Raw genomic sequence first — 20,523 nt, forward strand, 5'->3', positions numbered from 1 at the left:
CAGTGGAATCATTGCAAAAAGATTGGGCATTTTGCTAAAGTATGTCGCAGCAGCCAGTTCAATCAACAGGTGCATGCAGGTACAATACCAGATGTTACTGTGCTGAGCATGGACAAAATCACTCCTGCACATATTCCAGAACAAATAAAGTGCACTGTAAACATTTCCGCCACACCCTCAGGCAAATCACACTCTATTCAGCTAATGTTGGACACTGACACAGCAGTATCTATACTACCTGATTCCATCTATTTGCATTACTTTAAAGATGTGCCACTTTACTTGGTGTGTTATTTGAAAAAACATATTCTAGTACATGGCTGCATGCCAGCAATAGTTGCTTTTGGTGATTGCTGTGTAACTGCAGAGTTCTATATTGCCCATAAAGGCACTCCTATCCTTGGCAGAGATTTATTGGCTGCTTTAAATATCAGGGTAGTTAATGGATGAACTGATCTTCCTCAGCAAAGCACTCTTGCGATACACACACCAGTTGCAGCTGGGACCCAACACCAGGTTGAGGAGAAACTCGGCTGTGCTTATGGGTTTCTGCATAAAGTTAAAATGCGGAATAATGTGATACCTGTACGACAGAAGTTTCATTGCTTACCATTTTCAGTTAGGGAAGCTGCTTCAGAGGAACTTGTTCAAAAGGACATTATTGCAGAGATTGACTCCTCGGAATGGGTTTCACCTATAGCAATGACACAGAAGAAGGATGGAGGCATTCGCCTTTGTGTGGACTTAAGGGAGCCAAATAAAGCTATTATGATTGACAGACATCCTCTTCCTCACACAGAAGAAGTATTTGCAGAACTCCGTGGAGCAAAGATGTTTTCTACTCTTGATTTGCAGAGCACATACTACCAGGTTATGTTGCATGAAGATAGCAGAGACCTCACAGCATTTATTACACATGAGGGACTATTTTGTTTTAAACGTGTTCCATACGGTCTTGCATCCGCCCCAAGTGCCTTCCAAAAAATGATGTCATTGATTCTGAAGAATCAACATGGAGTTCAGTGCTATCTGGATGATATTATCGTGTTTGGAAATACTTCTGAGGAGCACGACAATAACCTGCAGTCTGTACTAAACTGCATCAGCAAAGCAGGCCTCAAGCTCAATAGATCCAAATGCAAATTTAGACAAATTGAATTCTCCTTTCTGGGGCATATAATTTCACAGGCTAGACTAAAACCTGATCCAGATCATATCCTGGCCATTTCAAACGCTCCTCCTCCAACAGATTTGCAAACTTTATGTTCCTTCCTGGGTCATACCTCCTGGTATGCAAAATTCATTCCTAATGATGCTTTTGTCATTGAACCGTTTTGAGAATTACTACAGAGAAGTTTAACCTTAGTGTGGACAACTGATGCACAAGCTAGTTTCGAAACGGTGAGAGACTTGATTGTACATAGTCCAGTACTTGCACTATTCACTCCTGCTTTGCCCACAGTTGTAACTACTGATGCTTCTGATTATGGACTTGGGGCTGTCTCACATAACTTAATGAGGACAACACTGAGAGGACTGTTGCATTTGCTTCAAAGACACTAAGTAATGCTGAGGGAAAATATTCTACAGTCAAAAACGAAGCACTTGCTTGTGTCCGGGCTACTGAAAAATGGAGAACTTGCCTGTGGGGGCCGCATGTTCAAGTTGCACACAGACCGCAGCCCTTTGATGACGTTGCTCACCATGAAAGGACTGCGAAGAGGAGGATATCGTATTGCTAGATGGTCTGCAAGACTACTCTCTTTCAATTATGAACTGGAATATAAGCCTGGAAACCAAAATGTGGTAGTTGATTGCCTTTCTCGCCTGCCTTTGCCTTCATCAGATGGTCCACCGGAGGATGAGGATGTAATAGTTGCACTTATTACAAGCACTCTTACTGCAGTTACAAAAGAACAATTTCAAGCTGCTTGTTCAGCATGTCCAATTCAACAAAAACTATGGGAATTTCTGACAAAGAGATGGCCCAGTCACCCTAAAAACCTTGACCCAGTTTTGCTGCCTTATTTTAGAGTTCGGGATGAACTTTCTTTGCTTGATGGTTGTGTGCTACTAGGTACACACTGGCTACTTGTGCCAGAATAAATATAGTCAAAACTCATACACCTGGCACATGATACTCATCAAGGAACTGTCAGAACCAAACAATGACTATGGGATCTGTATTGGTGGCCAGGGATGGACTCTCAAACCGAAGCGCTCATAAAATGCTGTGTCACTTGCCAAATGCATGATAAGACAGCAGTGACATGTACCCCTCCATTACAGCCTGTTCCTCTTCCTGAATCTGCATGGGAAAAAGTGACTATTGACACTGTAGGACCCTTTGATATTGCTCCAAGTGACTGCCATTATGCCATCACTTTAATAGACTATTTCAGTAAATGGCCTGAGGTAGCGTTTACATCGCAAATCTCTTCTGCTACAGTAATTAAGTTCCTCTCTTCAGTTTTTAGCAGGGAAGGTAACCCCAAAGAACTGGTTTCAGATAATGGTAGTCAATTTACTTCCCTGGAGTTTGAAACTTTTCTAGCAGAGAGGAACATTTTACACAGAAGGTCATCCCTATATTACCCTCAAGCCAATGGGGACATCGAACGATTTAACAGAAGTTTGAAAAAGAGTTTGCAAATGGCTAAATTGGAAGGGCGATTGTGGATAACCTTCACTACTGATTTCTTGCAAGCATACCCGGCTACACAACATGCCACAACGCAAAGATCACCCACAGAGTTACTGCATGGGAAACAGATGAATACTAAACTGAACATTGCTGGATTGTTAAAGGAACGACCTGAGGCCCCAACTGAGGATGATGTGAGAAAAACAGTTGAACAGAACCAAGCAAGTATAAGGCTTTCACAGACAAGCGGAGGGGTGCTAAGGAACCAAAGTTTGAGTGCGGTTCCTTCGTTAGAATACGAAAAACTGGAATTTTACGCAAAGGGGACCATAAATTCACAGCTCCTCTTAAAATCATAGAGAAAAATGGACCTTACACCTGTTGACTTTCTGATGGGCGGGTATGGAATGCTTATCTTGCACCTTCCTATGCACCAATAGGAGATTATGCCAACACCCAGTCTGCATTGGATGACTTCACATAGTATCAACACAAGAAGACATTGCACTGGAAGCGGGGCTTGAGAGATGGCCTGTCAGACCCAGATGACCACCTGTCTGGACTAGAGACTATGTTATGTAGTATCTACAGTGTTTTCAGTGTAATATTTCTGCCAACAGTATAGGGTCTTGTTTCATATTTGCTCCTGTGGTTAGAATAACAATGTTTATTTTAATTGGGAGAGTTTCTTAAGAGAGGAGGGAATATGGTGTTTAGATGCTGCCTGTAATTATTAGAACTGGGAGCACTGGCTGTTGGGAGTCTGCAAGGACAGGAAACAGGAAGGGGGGGAAGTTGAGGAGGCGGAGTGAGAGCTACCGAGGGTGCAGCAGCAGCTTGGTAAAGAGGTTTCCACTTTAAAAATAAAGTCCTGTTGAAGTTTGTTAGTAGCAGTTTGCCTGGTTGCTACACAAAAGAGCTGGGAGGCAAGTTGAATAGGAGTACAGTAACAGTTGTATAGGAGTACAGTAATGTTGTCCCAGTTAACACTGTTTCATTGTTACATCACTGATCTATTAGAGATTATACTCATTTAAAGTTGCGCAATGTTTGCTTATAACGTTGTTTGGCCATGGGGGCTGGGAACCAATGTGGGGCGGCAGCCCTCCTATCAGCTCCCCTCCACCCCTCCAGCACCTCCCGCCCACTGGCAGCCCCATGGATCAGCAACTCTCTGCTCCCTCCCTGTGCCTCTCGCCTGCAGCAATTAGCTGTTTCGTGGCATTCAGGAGATTGGGGTGGGGAGTGGGGAGCAGCGAGGATGCAGCTTGCTTGGGGGTAGTGGGTGGAGTGGGGCAGAGCTGGGGGTTTGAGCACCCCTGCCCCCAGCATTTTGGAAAGAACAGCAAGAGGAGCAGCCAGACAATCCACCCTCCTTCACCCTCTGACTCCACCACCTCAACCAAGCTTCACGATCATCATTGCTGAGTATAGCATTGTTTGTTTGTTTAAAATTGTTTAAAACTTATATTGTATGTGTATATGTATATAGTTTTTTGTCTGGTGAAAAAAAATCCCTGGAACCTAACCCCCCTCCCCCATTTACATTAATTCTTATGGGAAAATTGGATTAGCTTAAAGTTGCATTTTTCAAGAATATAACTACAATGTTAAACAAGGAGTTACTGTACAGGAAAGGGAGGAATCTGGGAAATAATTAAGGATGGAGAACTGGAGCAGAGGAAGAGAAGCTGGGGCAGGGGCAGAGAGAAGCAGATGTGGGTGGACGGAGGGAGGACAAGAGGTAAAGAAGGTAGACACAAGCGTATGGTAAACGGGAGCAGAAATGTCTCTAATAACCTAAGTACACTACCTTCCAGAACCTAGAACTCAGACCAGGAATTCTCAGGCTCTGCACTCTTCTGCTCCCAGCAAATAGATCTGAAACTATCTGGCACAGTGAGTGTCTAAAGTCCCACCAGTGCCTGATCTACATATTATTACTCCTTCTGTGCCACTGCGTATGCACATAATTTATGTCCCCCACAGGTTTCTTTGCTTCCCCAGAGAAAAATGATTTTCTGATGGGGAAGCAAAGGGAAGCCACAAGAGCGGTCATGTACCCATCCCCAGTAGTATATTTTGGGTGCCCAGGGCAGCAAGCAGAGAGGTAAATCACTGTGGCGCAGGAAGCGGGACTGGGGAAGACCCAGCTGGTGGCTCCTACCCTGCACTGGGTTCAGTTGCTAGTCCAGGCTGGGCTGGAGAGGAGGTGACTTCCTCTTCCCCTGCACATCATCTGGGGCTGGGTCAGAACCACCCCCAGCTTTCTCCCCCAGCTTCCGGAAGCTCTACAAAATAACCCCCCACCCCATGAATCCTGCACCCATCACTCAGCTGAAGGGAGAGGGAACCCTGTACAGGGAGCAGCTCCCCCATCTGTCCATCCCCCATGCATCTAGTCCCCTTCAAACCTAGACCTTCCTGCCGAGCCTCACTCCCCGCACACTCAGAACATCCCTCCCCCCAATGAGCCTCACTCCCCCTGTACCTGGACCACCCCGATGAGCCACCCACACCCAGATCTCCACACCACCGAGCCCCAACCAGCTGCACCTGGATCCCCACCCCACTGAGACCCACTCCCCGAGCATCTAGACCCTCCACTGATCTCCCCACACCCAGACCCCCCCGCTGAGCCCCAACCATCTTCACCTGGATCCCACTGCAGAGTCCCATTACTGTTGCATTCAGAACCCCCCAACAAGCCCCTGTGCATCTAGATCCCCCCCCTGCAACTGGACACCCCACTGAGCCACATGCACCCAGATTGCCCCACACAGAACCCTCTCAACCCACACCTGGATCCCCCCACACACACTTGCATCCTGCCTGCCCACACCTGGTGCACCTGGCAAGGAGGGGCAAAGCCCAGCAGTGTTTCTGGGGCAGGCTCGGTCATTGTGCTGTGTCAGGGTTGGGTGCAGCCTCACCCTTGAGTCCGTGTCCCGGGGGGGGGGGGGGGGAAACTGCACAGTGATCTCCCACCTCTGTGCAGCCAGTGGCCTGTGCCCCCCAGTGCCATGCTGGAGCCTCCATATTTACTTGACAAATAAAATTTGCAGAATTTTAAAATATTGTGGGGAGAATTTTAATTTTTTTTGTGCAGAATGCCCTCAGGAGTAACATATGCAGCCTATTACTGGTATCAGTTAATCTAGTAACAGAGTGCAAATGGCAGAGGTTTGTGCTGTGTATTTAAAAGTTCAGAACCTGACTGGCCACTAGCTTAGGTAATCAGCAGGGTCTGAAATATGTGAACATGTAATTATTACTGTGTTAATGCATATGCACAGTCAGCCATATTTTTGATATTTCTTAGTTTTGAGCACTTGACTTTGCAATTTTACTGTTATCTGCATGTAGTTTTTGGATGTAGCTTTTACTAATAACGATGTGTGAGAAGGAAAGAAGTCAGCTTAGATCTCTGATCATAAGTTAAGACTGCAGGATTGGCAAGTTTTTACATGTAAACTAAGAACATTTGTTATGGAAATCATTGATAAACAACACATAATGGAACCACACAATGCCATTTTGCAGTGTCACTTTTTAGAGCCCATGTACTTTAAAACACACTAAAGCTATATGGATTGTGTCTTGTAACCCATTCTTAGACTAACATAGTGTAAACAAACCTATTTGTCTATCTGAGGACTTGCTTACAATCATTTTGTTATTTGTGTGTGACATGACTGTCAACATATACTTCCATTGAGAACTTAACTCAAAATTATTTTCTTAAAACTACAGACAGCCTGATGGGATTGTTACACATGAAAATTAATTGTGGTCCTTGAGTTTCTAGCAATTAGGTGCAGTATACAAGTTATTCAACTGAGTAAATATTGGACACCTGCAGTGGCGAATACAATTCATAACTACTAACCACAATTTTTGCAAACACTTCCCCCTATTTCACCCTGAAGTGATGGTTAATATTTAAAGGAGTCTGTACCCTTCAGTTAGAGAAGTATTAACTTTGTTCTAATCTATTCACTACCAGGATCTGATATCATCAATAAGTGTCACCTCCAGTTCCTCCAAGGACATATACTCAATGTGTGCCTCTCTGCCTCTGAGAACAATTTACGTGTACAGACTAGCTACATTATGCTCTAAGGAATCAATGGACCAACTGAAACAATGGTTATCAAAGGTGGCACAAGAGGTTCTGTTCTGTGGAGCTGCTTCTGTCACTCTGATTTCAGTATTAGAAAGTCCTGGTTATTATTTCTTCATCTCACTTACACTTCTACTGTGACAGATGCAAGTAGATATGGAATACAGCTAGAGGAGCATAATGCTTTATTCTCTTTTTCCATGTTTATCCCCATCTGTTTTTACCCGTGATCATTAATTATTTCCATTTTCACTCCTTACTGCTAAGTTCCTTTGTTCTTTCTCCTTACCTCTGCTCTGTCTTTTCAATTACTATTTTAAGGTGCACTTATCTATGAAGTCAGAAAATAAAAGAACAAACCCAAATATTTCACTAGCAGTCCCATCAGTTTGGGTTATAACTACACTTAATTTCCCAGTTGTATATAAGGCTTTATTCAAGCATAAGCTTTCATGAGCTACAGCTCACTTCATCGAATACATCCGATGAAGTGAGCTGTAGCTCACGAAAGCTTATGCTCAAATAAATTGGTTAGTCTCTAAGGTGCCACGAGTACTCCTTTTCTTTTAGCGGATACAGACTAACACGGCTGCTACTCTGAAACATATAAGGCTTTGTAACAATTCTTAGGAGGATTTGGAGGAGTGTTGTACACATGGGGACTTAGGGCCAAATCGTGGATTCCTGTAGAAGGCCTAAAGAACGAAGTTTTGAGCAGAGGAACTTCCAAGGGCAAACGGAATCTTCCCCCACTATATGAATCACAAGTGCAGCAGCTATTAGAACAATGCCCTTGAAAAAGTTGCTGCACAGTGCTGCTCTTTCGCCTGCAGGGAGCGTAAGTCTCTCTGAGGGGCCTGTTCTATTTCCTGAAGTGGAATGGGGGACGCTCCACAGCTTTTTGGGTGCTGTGCACCTATCCCAGGAGAGGCAGCAGACTCTGCCATCAATTGTAGAAGAATGTGAATGTTAAAGGGAGGAGATGTAAATATACTTTTGAGCATTAATTCCATCAATGGCCTGAATCATCCTCTCATTCAATTCCTCTTCAAATCTTTTCTTCTGTGATTTTGTTCTGTAATGAAAAAAGATGAGATATTATCATTGGATCTTGATTGGAAAACTGGACTATAGTCACCAAAATGAAATTCAACAAACACAAATGAAGGTGCTACAGTTAGGGAAGTAAACCAAATGTACAAATACAAAATGGGAGAAAACGGGCTTGACAGCAGCACTGCTGAGAAGGATCTGGGAGTTGTGAAGGATCACAACCTCAACATGAGTCAGCAATGTGATGCTTTTGCAAAAAAAGGCTGCATTAACGGAGGCACCGCATGCAAGTCACAGGAGGTGATAGTACCACTCTACTCAGTGCTGGTTAGGCCTGAGCTGGAGTACTGCATCCAATTTTGGTCATCAATTTTTTAGAAAGGATGTAGAGAAACTGGAAAGAATGCAGAGGTGAGTGACAAAGATGATCAAAGGGATGGAATGCAAGCCGGATGAGCAAAGGCTGAAGGAACAGGGTATGTTTAGTTTGGAAAAGAGGAGATTAAGAAGGGATATGATAGTTGTCTTCAGCTACTTGAAAGGCTACTATAAAAAAGATGGAGAAAAGTTGTTCTCTTTTGCCACAGAGGGCAGGACAAGAGACATTGGGTTCAAACTACAGCATAGCAGATTTAGATTAAATCTCAGGAAAACTTCCTGTCAGAAGAGTAGGACAATGGAATAGACTGTCTCCGGAGGCTATGGAAGACACTTTCACTTTCACACCTTCTTCACTGGAGGTTTTTAAAAGGAGGCTGGATAGCCACACGTCTTGGATGGTTTAGACACAACAAATCCTGTGTTTTGGCAGGGGTTTGGACTAGATGACCCTTGCAGTCCCTTCTAACCCTGTGATTCTATGACAAACCATCCCCCAAAGAACATACAATCTAAAAACAAAACATAAGGTGGTGCTTTAAAAACAAAACAAAATACACTTGTAGAAAATCAGAGTTGAGGAAATTTCTGTTAAAGGAAAGTACTCACTTCAGTAACGTAATGAATTTATAAAAAAGAATTTCATATTCTCAGCTCCTTAAAAATATCCATGTTTGCTGCAGCTGTTTTTGGTAATATTTGTCTACGTTGTGTGACTAGGTAAGAACATGCCATTCACATTCATAGGAACACTTTGTATGGTCTGATTAGAGGATCTAGAACTTTCCAGTAGCAGGTTTGGAAATAATTATCAAAATTTTATTTTCAAATATATTTCAGGTTTCTCTTTATATAGTCTGTAAAACTACTATAATGAACAAAAAGGTTCATTTTTATTTTAAGTTAGCTGGGCATGGAATGGACATAATGTCTGCATGCATAGGACTCTCTTCTGTTACACCAGGCTTCACTTGTTCACTTCAAAAGTTGTGCTCTCCTAAAACCTGGAGCACCTCAAATATCTCCAGGTTTTCTTTCCACCCTTTCAAGATTAGTATCCAAAATTTAAGATATAGGTAGTACCTTAGATTTGAACTACCTGAACTCCTAGGGTTTATAACTCACAGATAACTCACAGATTTGAATTTTGGCAAGGTTAATTCAAGCACTTCCTCCTTCTGTGCCATGACTTTTGGATTAGTTCTTAATAATTGAGGATCTAAAGGATGGTTCAATTGATAAGATAGCGTAGGTTTGCAGAGCAGTTTCTATAGAACCCTATTACTTTTCCACTGAACATAACTGATTTCAAAACTATTGACATGTATCACTGATTTCATGACTATTAGGTATGTGTCAAGTGTCTATGACCTATTTCTTACAAGGAGTCCAGGATAACAACAGATACTTGTCCAATCTTATCTAACCCTATCTAGCGAACAACTAAGAAGATGGGATTTCAAAAGAGCTGAGCGCTCACCTAACTGTTCCCTTTGACCTCACTGGGAGTGGTTGGGTGATCAGCTCCTTTGAAAATCACTACTTATTCAAGTGCCTTAATATGGATATAGGAGCCTGATTTTAGGTTCCTATTTGTGAAAATCTTGGCCATAAGCTATATTATATTTTCAGGCCAATACAATTCTAGTTTTTTGAACCTTTGGAGTCTATTTTAAAGTACAATTAAAGAATAAGAAAACAAATGCATTTCCAGCATTTGAAAGAATTTCATTCTTTGAAAATACTACAGTAAAATGGTTCACTCTTTCACTACAGTGCTGACATACACGATTTTCACATTCTGTGCAAACTGAAACATAACTAATCCCCTTTAGCCTTAAAGCCAGGATGTGTTTGTCAGGACTTGTAGGATCAGCCAAAGGTTGGTCATCCTATGGGATCCAGAACTGCTTCTGAATGGGAACACCTGCCTTCCTGTCATCCTTTGGATAGTGTCGGGTATTTACAGGGCATGGACATGGGAAGAGAATAAAGAGAGACCACAGGATGAATTACCACCTTTGGAAAGGGAATGAAAATTTTAGTTTTGAATGGAATGGTTCTTTTAAACCAATTGATGGTACTTGTGATATCACTTATAGCAATGAAGAAAATATGTTATTTACAGTTTAGCTTTCTCAGGCTCTTAGAAAGATGATACCCAACTCTAATTTTCTTGCAATACCATGCTAATTTTATTTTCAAAGAACAGCCATACTCTTTTCTTGTTTTGGAAGTTTCCAAAACAACTTTGGGGATTTTTAAAGAACTTTTTCAGTTCACATACATCCATTTCTTCTCATTCTTTCCTAGTAACGGAAAGTTCAGCCATGAAAAATGACAAGTTGAACTTTATCATGTGAATTTATAAACATTTGTCTGGCAGTAACCCAGAATATGGCACAAAACAGCACCTGAACCACAATAATATTTTCTGAAGCTACTTTATGAAGTAAGTAACACTCAAAATAACAATTGAAAAAACCCTTACCAGCAGCCCCACTAGATTTAACTGGATATCAAATATCCAGGACAATGAGGCAGCTTCACTTTCAGATGATCCACACTGTACTGTAATGCAACTTTCTATGGGGTTAATGCTGCTTGTTGGCAGATATGCATCCATAATTAATAAGCATCATTTTAAAATATCTCCATTTTTACATCCAATCTCTTTGTTGGAAGGACTTGCTCTAAAAATCATATTTTGGAAAAAAAATGGTTCTTAATGGTGAAAGTGTTGTATCTATTGTACTTTATGTGAATACATTTATACATACCTTTCTCTGCAGCGCTGGAAATGATACTGACCCATTGGCACATCCTAAAAAATAAAAAAAAAAGAAGGAAAAAACCCCTGTATCAAATGTAGAACATTATGAAAATATTCCTCATGTTGAAAATATTTGTTAGACTATAGCGATGCAAAATTTGTCAAGAAGAAAACTCTGCAAATACATTAGTGCTTATCTGTTACCAGATCAATACATGAAGTTTTCAAACAGGTGTTAATAAGTACCAGCTTTTTCACATAATCAGTTTTAATGAAGAAGAAAAAGGGAATGATTTGGAAAATATGATTAGGCAAGAAGCTTCAAGGTAAATATTAAATTATTAATATGATTTGGTTGGATCCAAAAAGCTTTTTCCCTATAAGTTTTACTACTTCAGTACCTAATCATGATCCCACTGAAATCAATGCCAAAATTCCCATTGCTTCCAAATGGGAGCTAGGGTTAGTCAGTGCCTTTGAAAATTAAGTAACATCTAATTAAGTGCACAAATATGCATTATGACCACTATTTTTAAATGATGATGATTACTGACAGCAACCATTATTTTGTGACTAAATAACAGTTTGATGCTTTTTATGGTTAACATGTTGCATTCGTTTTATATTTTTGCTTTGATGTACTGAACTTACTGATCAAAAATCTTGAGTTAATGAGAAGTTACATGGTTCAACCCTACATACTCAGTGCAAGGAACATGGGATTGAATTCCAATGTTGAATACAACCAGAATTCCACCCCCCCCCTTTTTTTCTTTTTCAGTAGTAGATGATAGTGATGTGCAGTAATCACAGAAACATTGGGACTGAATGATAGGAAAAAAATCTCTTACCTAATAATTTACTGGTGTGCTATAGAACTATTGATCCAAATCCTCATCTATGTTTGAGGAGACCACAATGAAGCTTGGAAAGGCAGGTGCTGTTGGCTTGTATACTCCAGGATAATTTAGAGCAGTTAAAGAGCACAGCAAAGCCCTGGCCATGCTGCCTTTTCCCCAACTATGCCTATACTGCAGTGAGAGAGTATATCTCTCAGAGAATCTCTCTCTACTGGTGTTCTCCTCCTGTGGCTGTCTGGCACTGGCTTTTAATCCAGAAACTGTCTGCATGGTGGTGCTAAGTAACCACACTATACCCTGGCGTTGTGTCCATAGGCCTAGAAAGCCCAAATTTGCTCTCCAGTGTGCACACACAACTCCTGTTGATTTCAGTGGGATTTCAGACTTGCACTGATAGCAGAATTTGCCCTTTAGAATCTGATCCAAAGCCCATTAAGTCAATGGAAAGACTCCCATTGACTTCAGTGAGCTTTGGATCTGGCCTTTAAAACTGGATCTCAAAACAGAAAGAAAATACAGAGGCATATGTTTTTGTTTAACAGGAAATTATAATTTTTTGCAGTGTTGCTGTAGCCATGTCTGTCCCAGCATATTAGAGAGACACGGTGGGTAGGTAATACCTTTTATTGGACCACCTTACCTGAAGAAGAGGTCCATGTAAGTTCAAAAGCTTGTCTTTTTCACTAACAGAAGTTGATCCAATAGAAGATTTTACCTCACCCACCTTGTCTCAGGAAATAATAGAACATTTAATACCAAGGATTTAATTTTTCTTTCAAAATAGCTATATAGTTTGAAATTACATAAATAGGCCCATACTGTGGTATTAATCTTGCCATTTTCAGTGGTCATGCTGTCCCTGTGGTGTAAGTGTGCAAACGGCTTGGCTGCACCCCAAGATTCCAGGTACCGAGTCATGCGGACAGAGGCCCTCATCTTAGCTCCATCTAAGGTATGCCGGGGTCTGAAGTGGTGCTGAGGACTTCGCCTTTCTCCCTGAAGGGGAAAAAAAGATGAATATTTGTCAATGATTTAATATAGTACATGCTTAAATCCTGTTGTAAAACACACGTGTGCACTCACACACATGCAAACATATGTGCACTCTCTCATGCTTTTATATGATACTATATATCCATACATTTAACTATAACTAAGAGGTGCTGAGAGCATGCAATTCCCAGTGGCTCCAATAGGAGTTGCAGAGGTTCATTTCTTCTCAGGATCTGGCCATTACTGTATATATCAAACAGAAGGTTTCTTTTCCAATCCAGGTAATATTTGTTTAGTACTTCTTGGCAACACTAAGTCAAAATCATTGTTCTCTGAGTAACATTTTGTGTACAGGTGTGTTTAAAAACAGAACTATGGTTGACAGCATAATGCAAGTATTACTAACCTTGGGATTGATTACAAAGTAGGTTTTAACATTATGCTCCTTCAGATATGGGTCCCTTACATCTCCAGCCCCTTCTTCCACTTTGTATGCTCCATTCAAATGTGCCAAGGTGACTGAAGTAATGTGAACACGGCTGAAATTATGTTTGTTAAATAAATTATTATGGAATATTAGAAATATTAATTTATAGCATTATTTTTAACTGAAAAAAAATTCAACAGTTTTCCTATATAGAGTTTTGCAAATTAAACATACGATAATTAAGGGTGCCATTTTCAAAAGTTCTTATGTGTACAAATCAGGTAGAAAGCAACAAATCTGGGGTTTTCAATATAAAAAGTATCAGCTCGACTCATACCTTCCCTCAGGAAAACAACTAACACATATTGATAATATTGATAAGAAGCTCTAAGTCCTGGTTAAGATTTCTTCACAAAGTTCTGCCATCAATTATCTATATATTATTTATTTGATAGGAAAATTTATTAAAGTTCATGTATACAAAGTCTTACCCTGGGACTCCTCCAGCTTCCATGTGGTTTGCCAGTGTAACATCATGTGACCATACATCATACTGCCACTTCTGTAGCCCAATAACACCACAAAGAACATTTCCAGAATGCACTCCTACACGCATATTGATATCAACTCCAGTTGCATCTCTGACCTTCCTACAATTAAGAAGAATAATCATGTTAGGATACAACATGGATCCATAATTTTGAATTTACAAGAAAGCCAAACAACAGTGATAATGGTACCTTATTTCATTTATCTCTAATACCAGGAGGTTACTCAGATGTTTTCTTTTACTAAAAGGTTTACTTTTTATACATTATCACTGTCGTCACATTTTTTGAACCATTTGTTTGCAACAACTCATTCTAAAGTCCAAACTAGAGTTCCCTTTTTTAATACCTATGTTAATTATTTGAGGAATAGTAAGCCATACAGAGGAGAAACTTGGCCTTCTGACTAAGCTTGAAGTGCAACTCTTTGGAAGATCTTTGTTCTATCCCAGCTCTGTTGCCAAGTATGTGTGAGATCTTCGATAACTCATGTAACGTCTCTGTACCTCAGTTAACCTATAATATTTACCTACCTCAGAAGAAGTGTTATTAATGTTTGTAAATGTTTTTAACTCCATGGAATGAAGGTGCAAAATTAATCACTTCTACACACTCCAGTGACACAAAGCAGCTGTAGTCCTGTATATATGGCCGGTTAATATAGTGGAAAGCAGCTGAAGCACACTGGTTAATCTAACCCTCAGATTATTTTGTTAGGAGGCAGAAAACACTCACAGTACTTGTGATCCCCATGTATCAAACTTGGAAAATACTGAGAATGGGAAATCTGGTTTGGGAGGTTCAGAGTGGCAGTATGAAATACTGCTACAAAGAGATCCATATGCAGTAGTTATTGTAGGGTTTGGTACATGATATTGGTAACATAATCAGTCTAAGGGAAAGAATGGTACCACATTACCTTATAGTAATGTGGGGGGAGGGATAGCTCAGTGGTTTGAGCATTGGCCTGCTAAACCCAGAGTTGTGAGCTCAATCCTTGAGGGGGCCATTTAGGGATCTGGGGCAAAAACTGAGAATTAGTCCTGCTTTGAGCAGGGGGTTGGACTAGATGACCTCCTGAGGTCCCTTCCAACCCTGATATTCTATGATTACTTGCCTCTTGAATTATGGAACAAATATGGCACAGTCATTTCTCTTTCTTCTCAAGCACCAAGAATTGGCTTGGGCAGAAATTGGGCACTGGACCTAATGGATGTCTGGTTTAATCTGGTATGGCAAATCCTATCTTCCTGTAACATTTCTGAAATGGTCTTTGGCCCAGAAGGTGAAAATTGGTGGAGTTTTATTTGACTGACAATGCTTCAAATCATGCTTCAAAATTATTTTTATGAAAGATGGGGTTGGAATTCTCAGATATTCTAGGCCCCATTCACTTGATAATGCATGTTTCCTTTCTACTACTGCTCTTGTACACAGTTTTTCTGTAGCTGACATACAGTTTGTAAGTGATCTCTGTAAGCAGTCAGCGTAAGATAAATGCAGCTTTGTTCTGCAGGACTTTAGTGCAATACATCTCTTTAACAGACTACTACAGAAAATCAACATCCTTGGGAGTTTTTTGTGCTTTAGCAGAGAACAGCAGAGAGGACAAAGTTCTCCCAGCTTTATTTATTTATTTTCTTCCCTACCTTGCATCCTTGATAGTCATTTACATCTGTGCATTGTGTTAGCCATCTGTGCAAAGCAGGTATAAAATGCTACCAAATCAGAACAGCAGTATTTAGCAAGCGCTTTGTACAGGTGGCTAACACAAAGGTCAAAGGCAGTTGAAATTTAGGCCCTAAATCTTTTTCCAGTGACATCCTGACCAAAAGTAAGATAGCAAATTGGCCTCTGCATTTCATTTTAGGTCACAAAGTTGACAAATCTTACATGAAATTTGAGGATTTTAATTAGCTTGAATCAGGTTTCAAGGTCACATTTTTCTCTGTGTGTTTCTCTCACAAACTCTGAGTTGGTTTTCATTCTTGACACAGAGGGTTTCTGGGAGCAGTGGGAGTAGCAATGAATCCTCATAATTCAGGCTGCTGCTGCTAACTGAAGCTCTAAGGCTACAGTTGTCTGTTACTGCCATATCTTTGCTTCACAGATGGCCAATGTATCTGTCTAGCAAAAGTTTAACTGGGGAGCACAGCTTTCCTTCCCCACACCAACTTTTCCCTGTCCCTGCTGTGTGGGAGCCTGGACAGAGCCCACAAAACGTTGCCATTTACAGAGGACTCAAATGCCCTGTCAGTGCTTCTCAAATTGTAACCCCTGTTCCCTACCCAATGACCACACAGTTTCTGCTGAATAATGTGCTCTCTACAGCTGAGGAAGAGAGAGCAGAATGCGCTCCATACAGAAGTCAAAACAACAAAGAAATATGAGTATCAGAAGACATCAGAACATTATACTGAGATTATTCCATTTTGATCTGTTATTACAGTGATGCAAAAAACAAACAAAAACACAACCCAGGAAAGCTTACAAGAAATAAATTGTGTTGATCCTCAGATCATGAAACAGGCTACAGAATATTGTAAAGAAAATAAACCATTATTTACTAAGTATTACAAAAATACAGTTTCGTAAATCAAATCATTATGAACTTTTATTGCAATTATACCCAGGACAATAAGACTGGAAGAATAAAATTTAATTGAAGAAAAGGCACTTTAAAGATACATTAGAAACAATTTCATGTAAGGAAGAGTGGCATGGAATGGGAAGTCTGTTGATGCAAAAGGTTGGAAGCAATTACTGTATATCCTGTGTAAGAAGAGTTATATTAAAAGGGTTGAATCATTAAAAAAATAGCTAAAATGCTTTCTTTTCTTCTTAATATTTTTTATGTAAGATAAAGTACTGCTCTGGCTAACCGGTAGGCTTTTTCAGAGGAAACCAAAGCAAGTTCTTGGTTTCTTTTGGATTTCCTTAAGGAGGGATGTATTAACAAAGAAGAATTAGAAAGACTATTGTAAATTAGAGTTATGGATGCAAAATGTCTAAGGCTGTGGAACTACTCACGTTTTTAAAATTAGGCATGTGCTTAAGTGCCTTGCTGATCTGGGGCCTAACTGGCTTTCTGACTATGCATACAGGCAACTAGATATAGAAATTAAGAATATACACACAGAAATTCAGCAGAGCACTTTGGCTAGGATTTTTCAAAGGAGCCTGAGGGAGTTAAAGTGCCCAAATCCCATTTAATTTGATTTCATTTGGGATGTGGGCACTTTGGGTCCCATGAAAATCCCAGTCTTAAACACATGCTGAAGTGTGTTGCTGAATCAGGACTACAGAAACTGAATGCTCACCCTATTTAAAGGGTTTTTGTTGTTCCAACAATTACTTTCATGTCAATGAAAATGTTCTCTGAACAAGAAAGAATTTCATGAGATTAAATCAAAGACAGCCGTTGAGAACCTCTAGTTCAGTAATATTTAATTGAGAAGGCCACCAGATGGTTGTGCGGGAGAGAGGTGAAAGAAAAACAACAACAGAATTTAAAATGAAATGTAGAATATTTCTTTGATATAGAATCATAGAATTGTGTGACTCTGAAGGGACCTCAAGAGGTCATCTAGTGCAGTCCTCTGCACTCATGGAAGAACTAATTATTCTCTAGACCATCCCTGACAAGTGTTTGTCTAATCGGCTCTTAAAAAATCTCCAATGATGGAGATTCCACAACTTCCCAAGGCAATTTATTCCAGTGCTTAACCACCCAGACAATCAGGAAGTTTTTCCTATTGTCCAACCTAAATTTCCTTGCTGCAATTTAAGCCCATTGCTTCTTGTCCTATCCTCAGACGTTAATGAGAACAATTTTTCTCCCTTCTTCTTGTAACAACCTTTTATGTACTTGAAAAGGATTATCACGTCCCCTCTCAGTCTTCTCGTCTCCAGACTAAACAAACCCATTTTTTTCAATTTTCCCTCACAGGACAGCACTATACTCCTTCCCCCAGCTTAGCTTTATGCTTAAGCCACCCAACTGAGGTACAATTGCTGTTAGTACAACAGGAAGCATATGTGCATATAGCTTGATGGGAGTCGTGGGCACTGAGCTCCTTTATAAGTAAGGCAATAACTGTAAGGCATATTGACTCCATAATGTGTAATGTAGACCACAGAAGTAAAGCATTCTGAAATAAAGATGATAAGTAGGACTATTCACATATTTACATGGGAATCATCACAACTTTTTACTTCAGTTGGGATAGTCATGTGTTTAAGAACCAGGCTAAATAAGGGACTAAGACCACAGATGACTAACTAGGCTCTCTATTTTTTTTCTATCACCTAACAATTTGGTCTAATTCCTCTTTTACTTTAGGGGCCACTGGAGCTGAAATTATCCTGATATGTACAGCAAAATCTATGCACAATTGCTAGTTTTAGTATCAAAGTGTTTTACTTTTGTAGTTCAGGGCCTCAGTGTCCACATATGTGTTGACCTGAAACAACTAAAAAAAAATTTCAAAGAGAAAAATAAATTCTATGCATATTAGATGACATCCTTCCACGAACATTCTTTTTCCTTCTAGGTTTTGCAGTGGCAGATTTAGAGTTAGTGGGCCCTATGCACAGCTTCATTTTCGCCCTCCCCCTGCCCAAGACCCAGCCAAGAAAAGAACATTCTCTCTTATCTCTCACCCATTTTTCGTTCTTTTTTTCCTGCATCCTTCTCCTATATTATAAGTAATAGGAAGTAAATGAAAATAAAGTGAGGTACCTTGATTGGGGCAGGGGGTTGGGTGCTGGGTGCAGGCTCTGGGCTGGGGCAAGGGTTTGCTACCCACAATTCACAATGTGTAGCAATGTGTAGCAACCTCCGGCCGCTCAGTCAAACCTCCTTTTGTCTTAGGTAGGGGCTTGTGATTAATTTGCCCTTAGTTATGTTAATTTAGAGTGAGTTCACAGGCATCAAGAGGTCTGCGATTCAGCCAGTCATCAGTACCCCTCAGTTTAACAGTACAAAGCAGGAGGAAACAGGCTTTTTGGAGGCTGGTGAGTCTAACTTGGGAACTCCTTAGTCAAATGACCCCAAATCTTGGTCAAATGCTAAGTTTCCTCTAAGCTGCGCGGCCAAGCCTATCAAGGGTCGCACAGGTGCTCAGGGCTGTGGCGGGGAGACGCGAAGGTGGCTCTTCTGCGGCCCCAGCCCCAACCTAGTGTGGCCAGGGAGAGGCGCCTCGTCCCCCCAGCCCCGGTGCTGCTGCGGCTGGGGAGGGGCGCCTTGTCCCCCCAGCCCAGGTGCTGCTGCGGCTGGGGAGGGGCGCCTTGTCCCCCCAGCCCAGGTGCTGCTGCGGCTGGGGAGGGGCGCCTTGTCCCCCCAGCCCAGGTGCTGCTGCGGTGAGAGAGGGCTGGGGGGAGTCCTCTCTTCCCGCTGTGGGCCCCGGGGCAGCCTGCACCCCAAACCCTTCATCTCTGGCCCCTGCCCAGAGCCCACACCTCCAGCTGGAGTCCTCACCCCCCTGCACCCCAACCCTCTGCTCCAGCTCTGAATCCTCCCACACTCCAAGCCCCACAGGCCCACCCCCGCCACACATAACCTCCCTATTGATACACACAATAAAATTCACTCCACACATGCATGGGAAAAATTAGAGGGAACCAAAATTGGTCAAATGACACGATGCCCCCATGAAGTACACCAAATTTCAAAGCAGTTCAATTAGCTGTTCAAATTTTAGAGCACTTACAAACTTTAAAGCATATGAAATGGTGGGAATGGAAACACCTCTAGTCATTTTTCTGTTTTGGTGCATGCACAGTGAAAAACAAACAAACATACATTTTCTTAAATACTTTTCTCAGTTTGGGACACCCAAAGATTTAGTGGGTGCCATGCACTATGTTGGGTAAAACTTGACAGATTGAGACCATTTTAACCTGCATCACATCAACAGTTTGATCTCTAGCTCTGGAGGAATGCTGCCCCCCTCAACCTAGAATTTTTTTTAAATGGCTGTTTTTTGGGGGGCTGATATCTCTGGAATCCTGTGCTCAAATGACTCCAAATGTGGGCTACTACCCCACCACTGGACCCTTCTGAGGCATACCAAATTTTAAAGGAATCTGACAAAGCATGTACATTTTAAAGGACTTAGAAAGGTTGACCATTAAACAGATGTTGTGGTGCGACCTTAACTATAGCAGTGCTGCCATGCCACTATAATAAAATGTCCTATTTTGTTCACAGAAGCCAAAACAGCTGGAATAGAGAGACGGAGCAAACTGTCATTGCCTGGAAAGCAAGAGTGCCCTTTGCTTGGTAAAATGACTGCACTGCACCTTAAGTGGAGGAGGGGGCGGGTATTGTATGGCTCTCTGGGGGAAGGCGTATAGTGGTTTATGGGTGGGGGGTGAGTGAGAGGCTCAGGAGCTGAGGCAAAGTAGAGTGGGTTAGTGTGGTAATGCTGACCCATCTCCCAGGGACTGGCAGGGCTGGGGAGTTGATAAAGGGCAAGGCTGGCGGGAGAAGCCCTTTTCCCCACAAACTAGGTGGAGCAACATCCACCCTCCCTCCCCTTGGAGGTAGCAAAATACCAGGTTTGGTCAGGATCTGCTGAGGGCATTGTGTTAGTTGCTTCTTTCTAGAGGGGCTGGGAAGGAATTTTTCCCTCACCACCAGATTGGCCAAGGTGGGCTGGATTTTTTTTGCCTTCCTCACAGCAGGTTCAGGGGGGCACTTTGTTATGGTGAGTAAGGAAGG

At 41.5% G+C, this 20,523-nt stretch overlaps 1 protein-coding gene across 3 annotated transcripts in view; it reads right to left on the reverse strand.

The window, feature by feature from the left end:
* ADCY2 (adenylate cyclase 2) overlaps positions 1-20,523 on the reverse strand; it is a 430,319-nt gene that overhangs the window by 114,464 nt on the left and 295,332 nt on the right. For all 3 annotated transcript variants that reach the window (XM_084619394.1, XM_084619392.1, XM_084619393.1), the window contains 5 exons: positions 13,743-13,901; positions 13,231-13,363; positions 12,651-12,827; positions 10,979-11,022; positions 7,762-7,842 (listed from right to left, as the gene is read on the reverse strand). In XM_084619394.1, coding sequence (XP_084475520.1) covers positions 7,762-7,842; positions 10,979-11,022; positions 12,651-12,827; positions 13,231-13,363; positions 13,743-13,901 — 594 coding nt within the window. The remainder of the gene's footprint in view (positions 1-7,761; positions 7,843-10,978; positions 11,023-12,650; positions 12,828-13,230; positions 13,364-13,742; positions 13,902-20,523) is intronic.

This window comes from Lepidochelys olivacea (genome assembly GCF_965140295.1).
Source record: "Lepidochelys olivacea isolate rLepOli2 genome assembly, chromosome: 2".
In the NCBI taxonomy this organism is placed as follows: domain Eukaryota; kingdom Metazoa; phylum Chordata; order Testudines; family Cheloniidae; genus Lepidochelys; species Lepidochelys olivacea.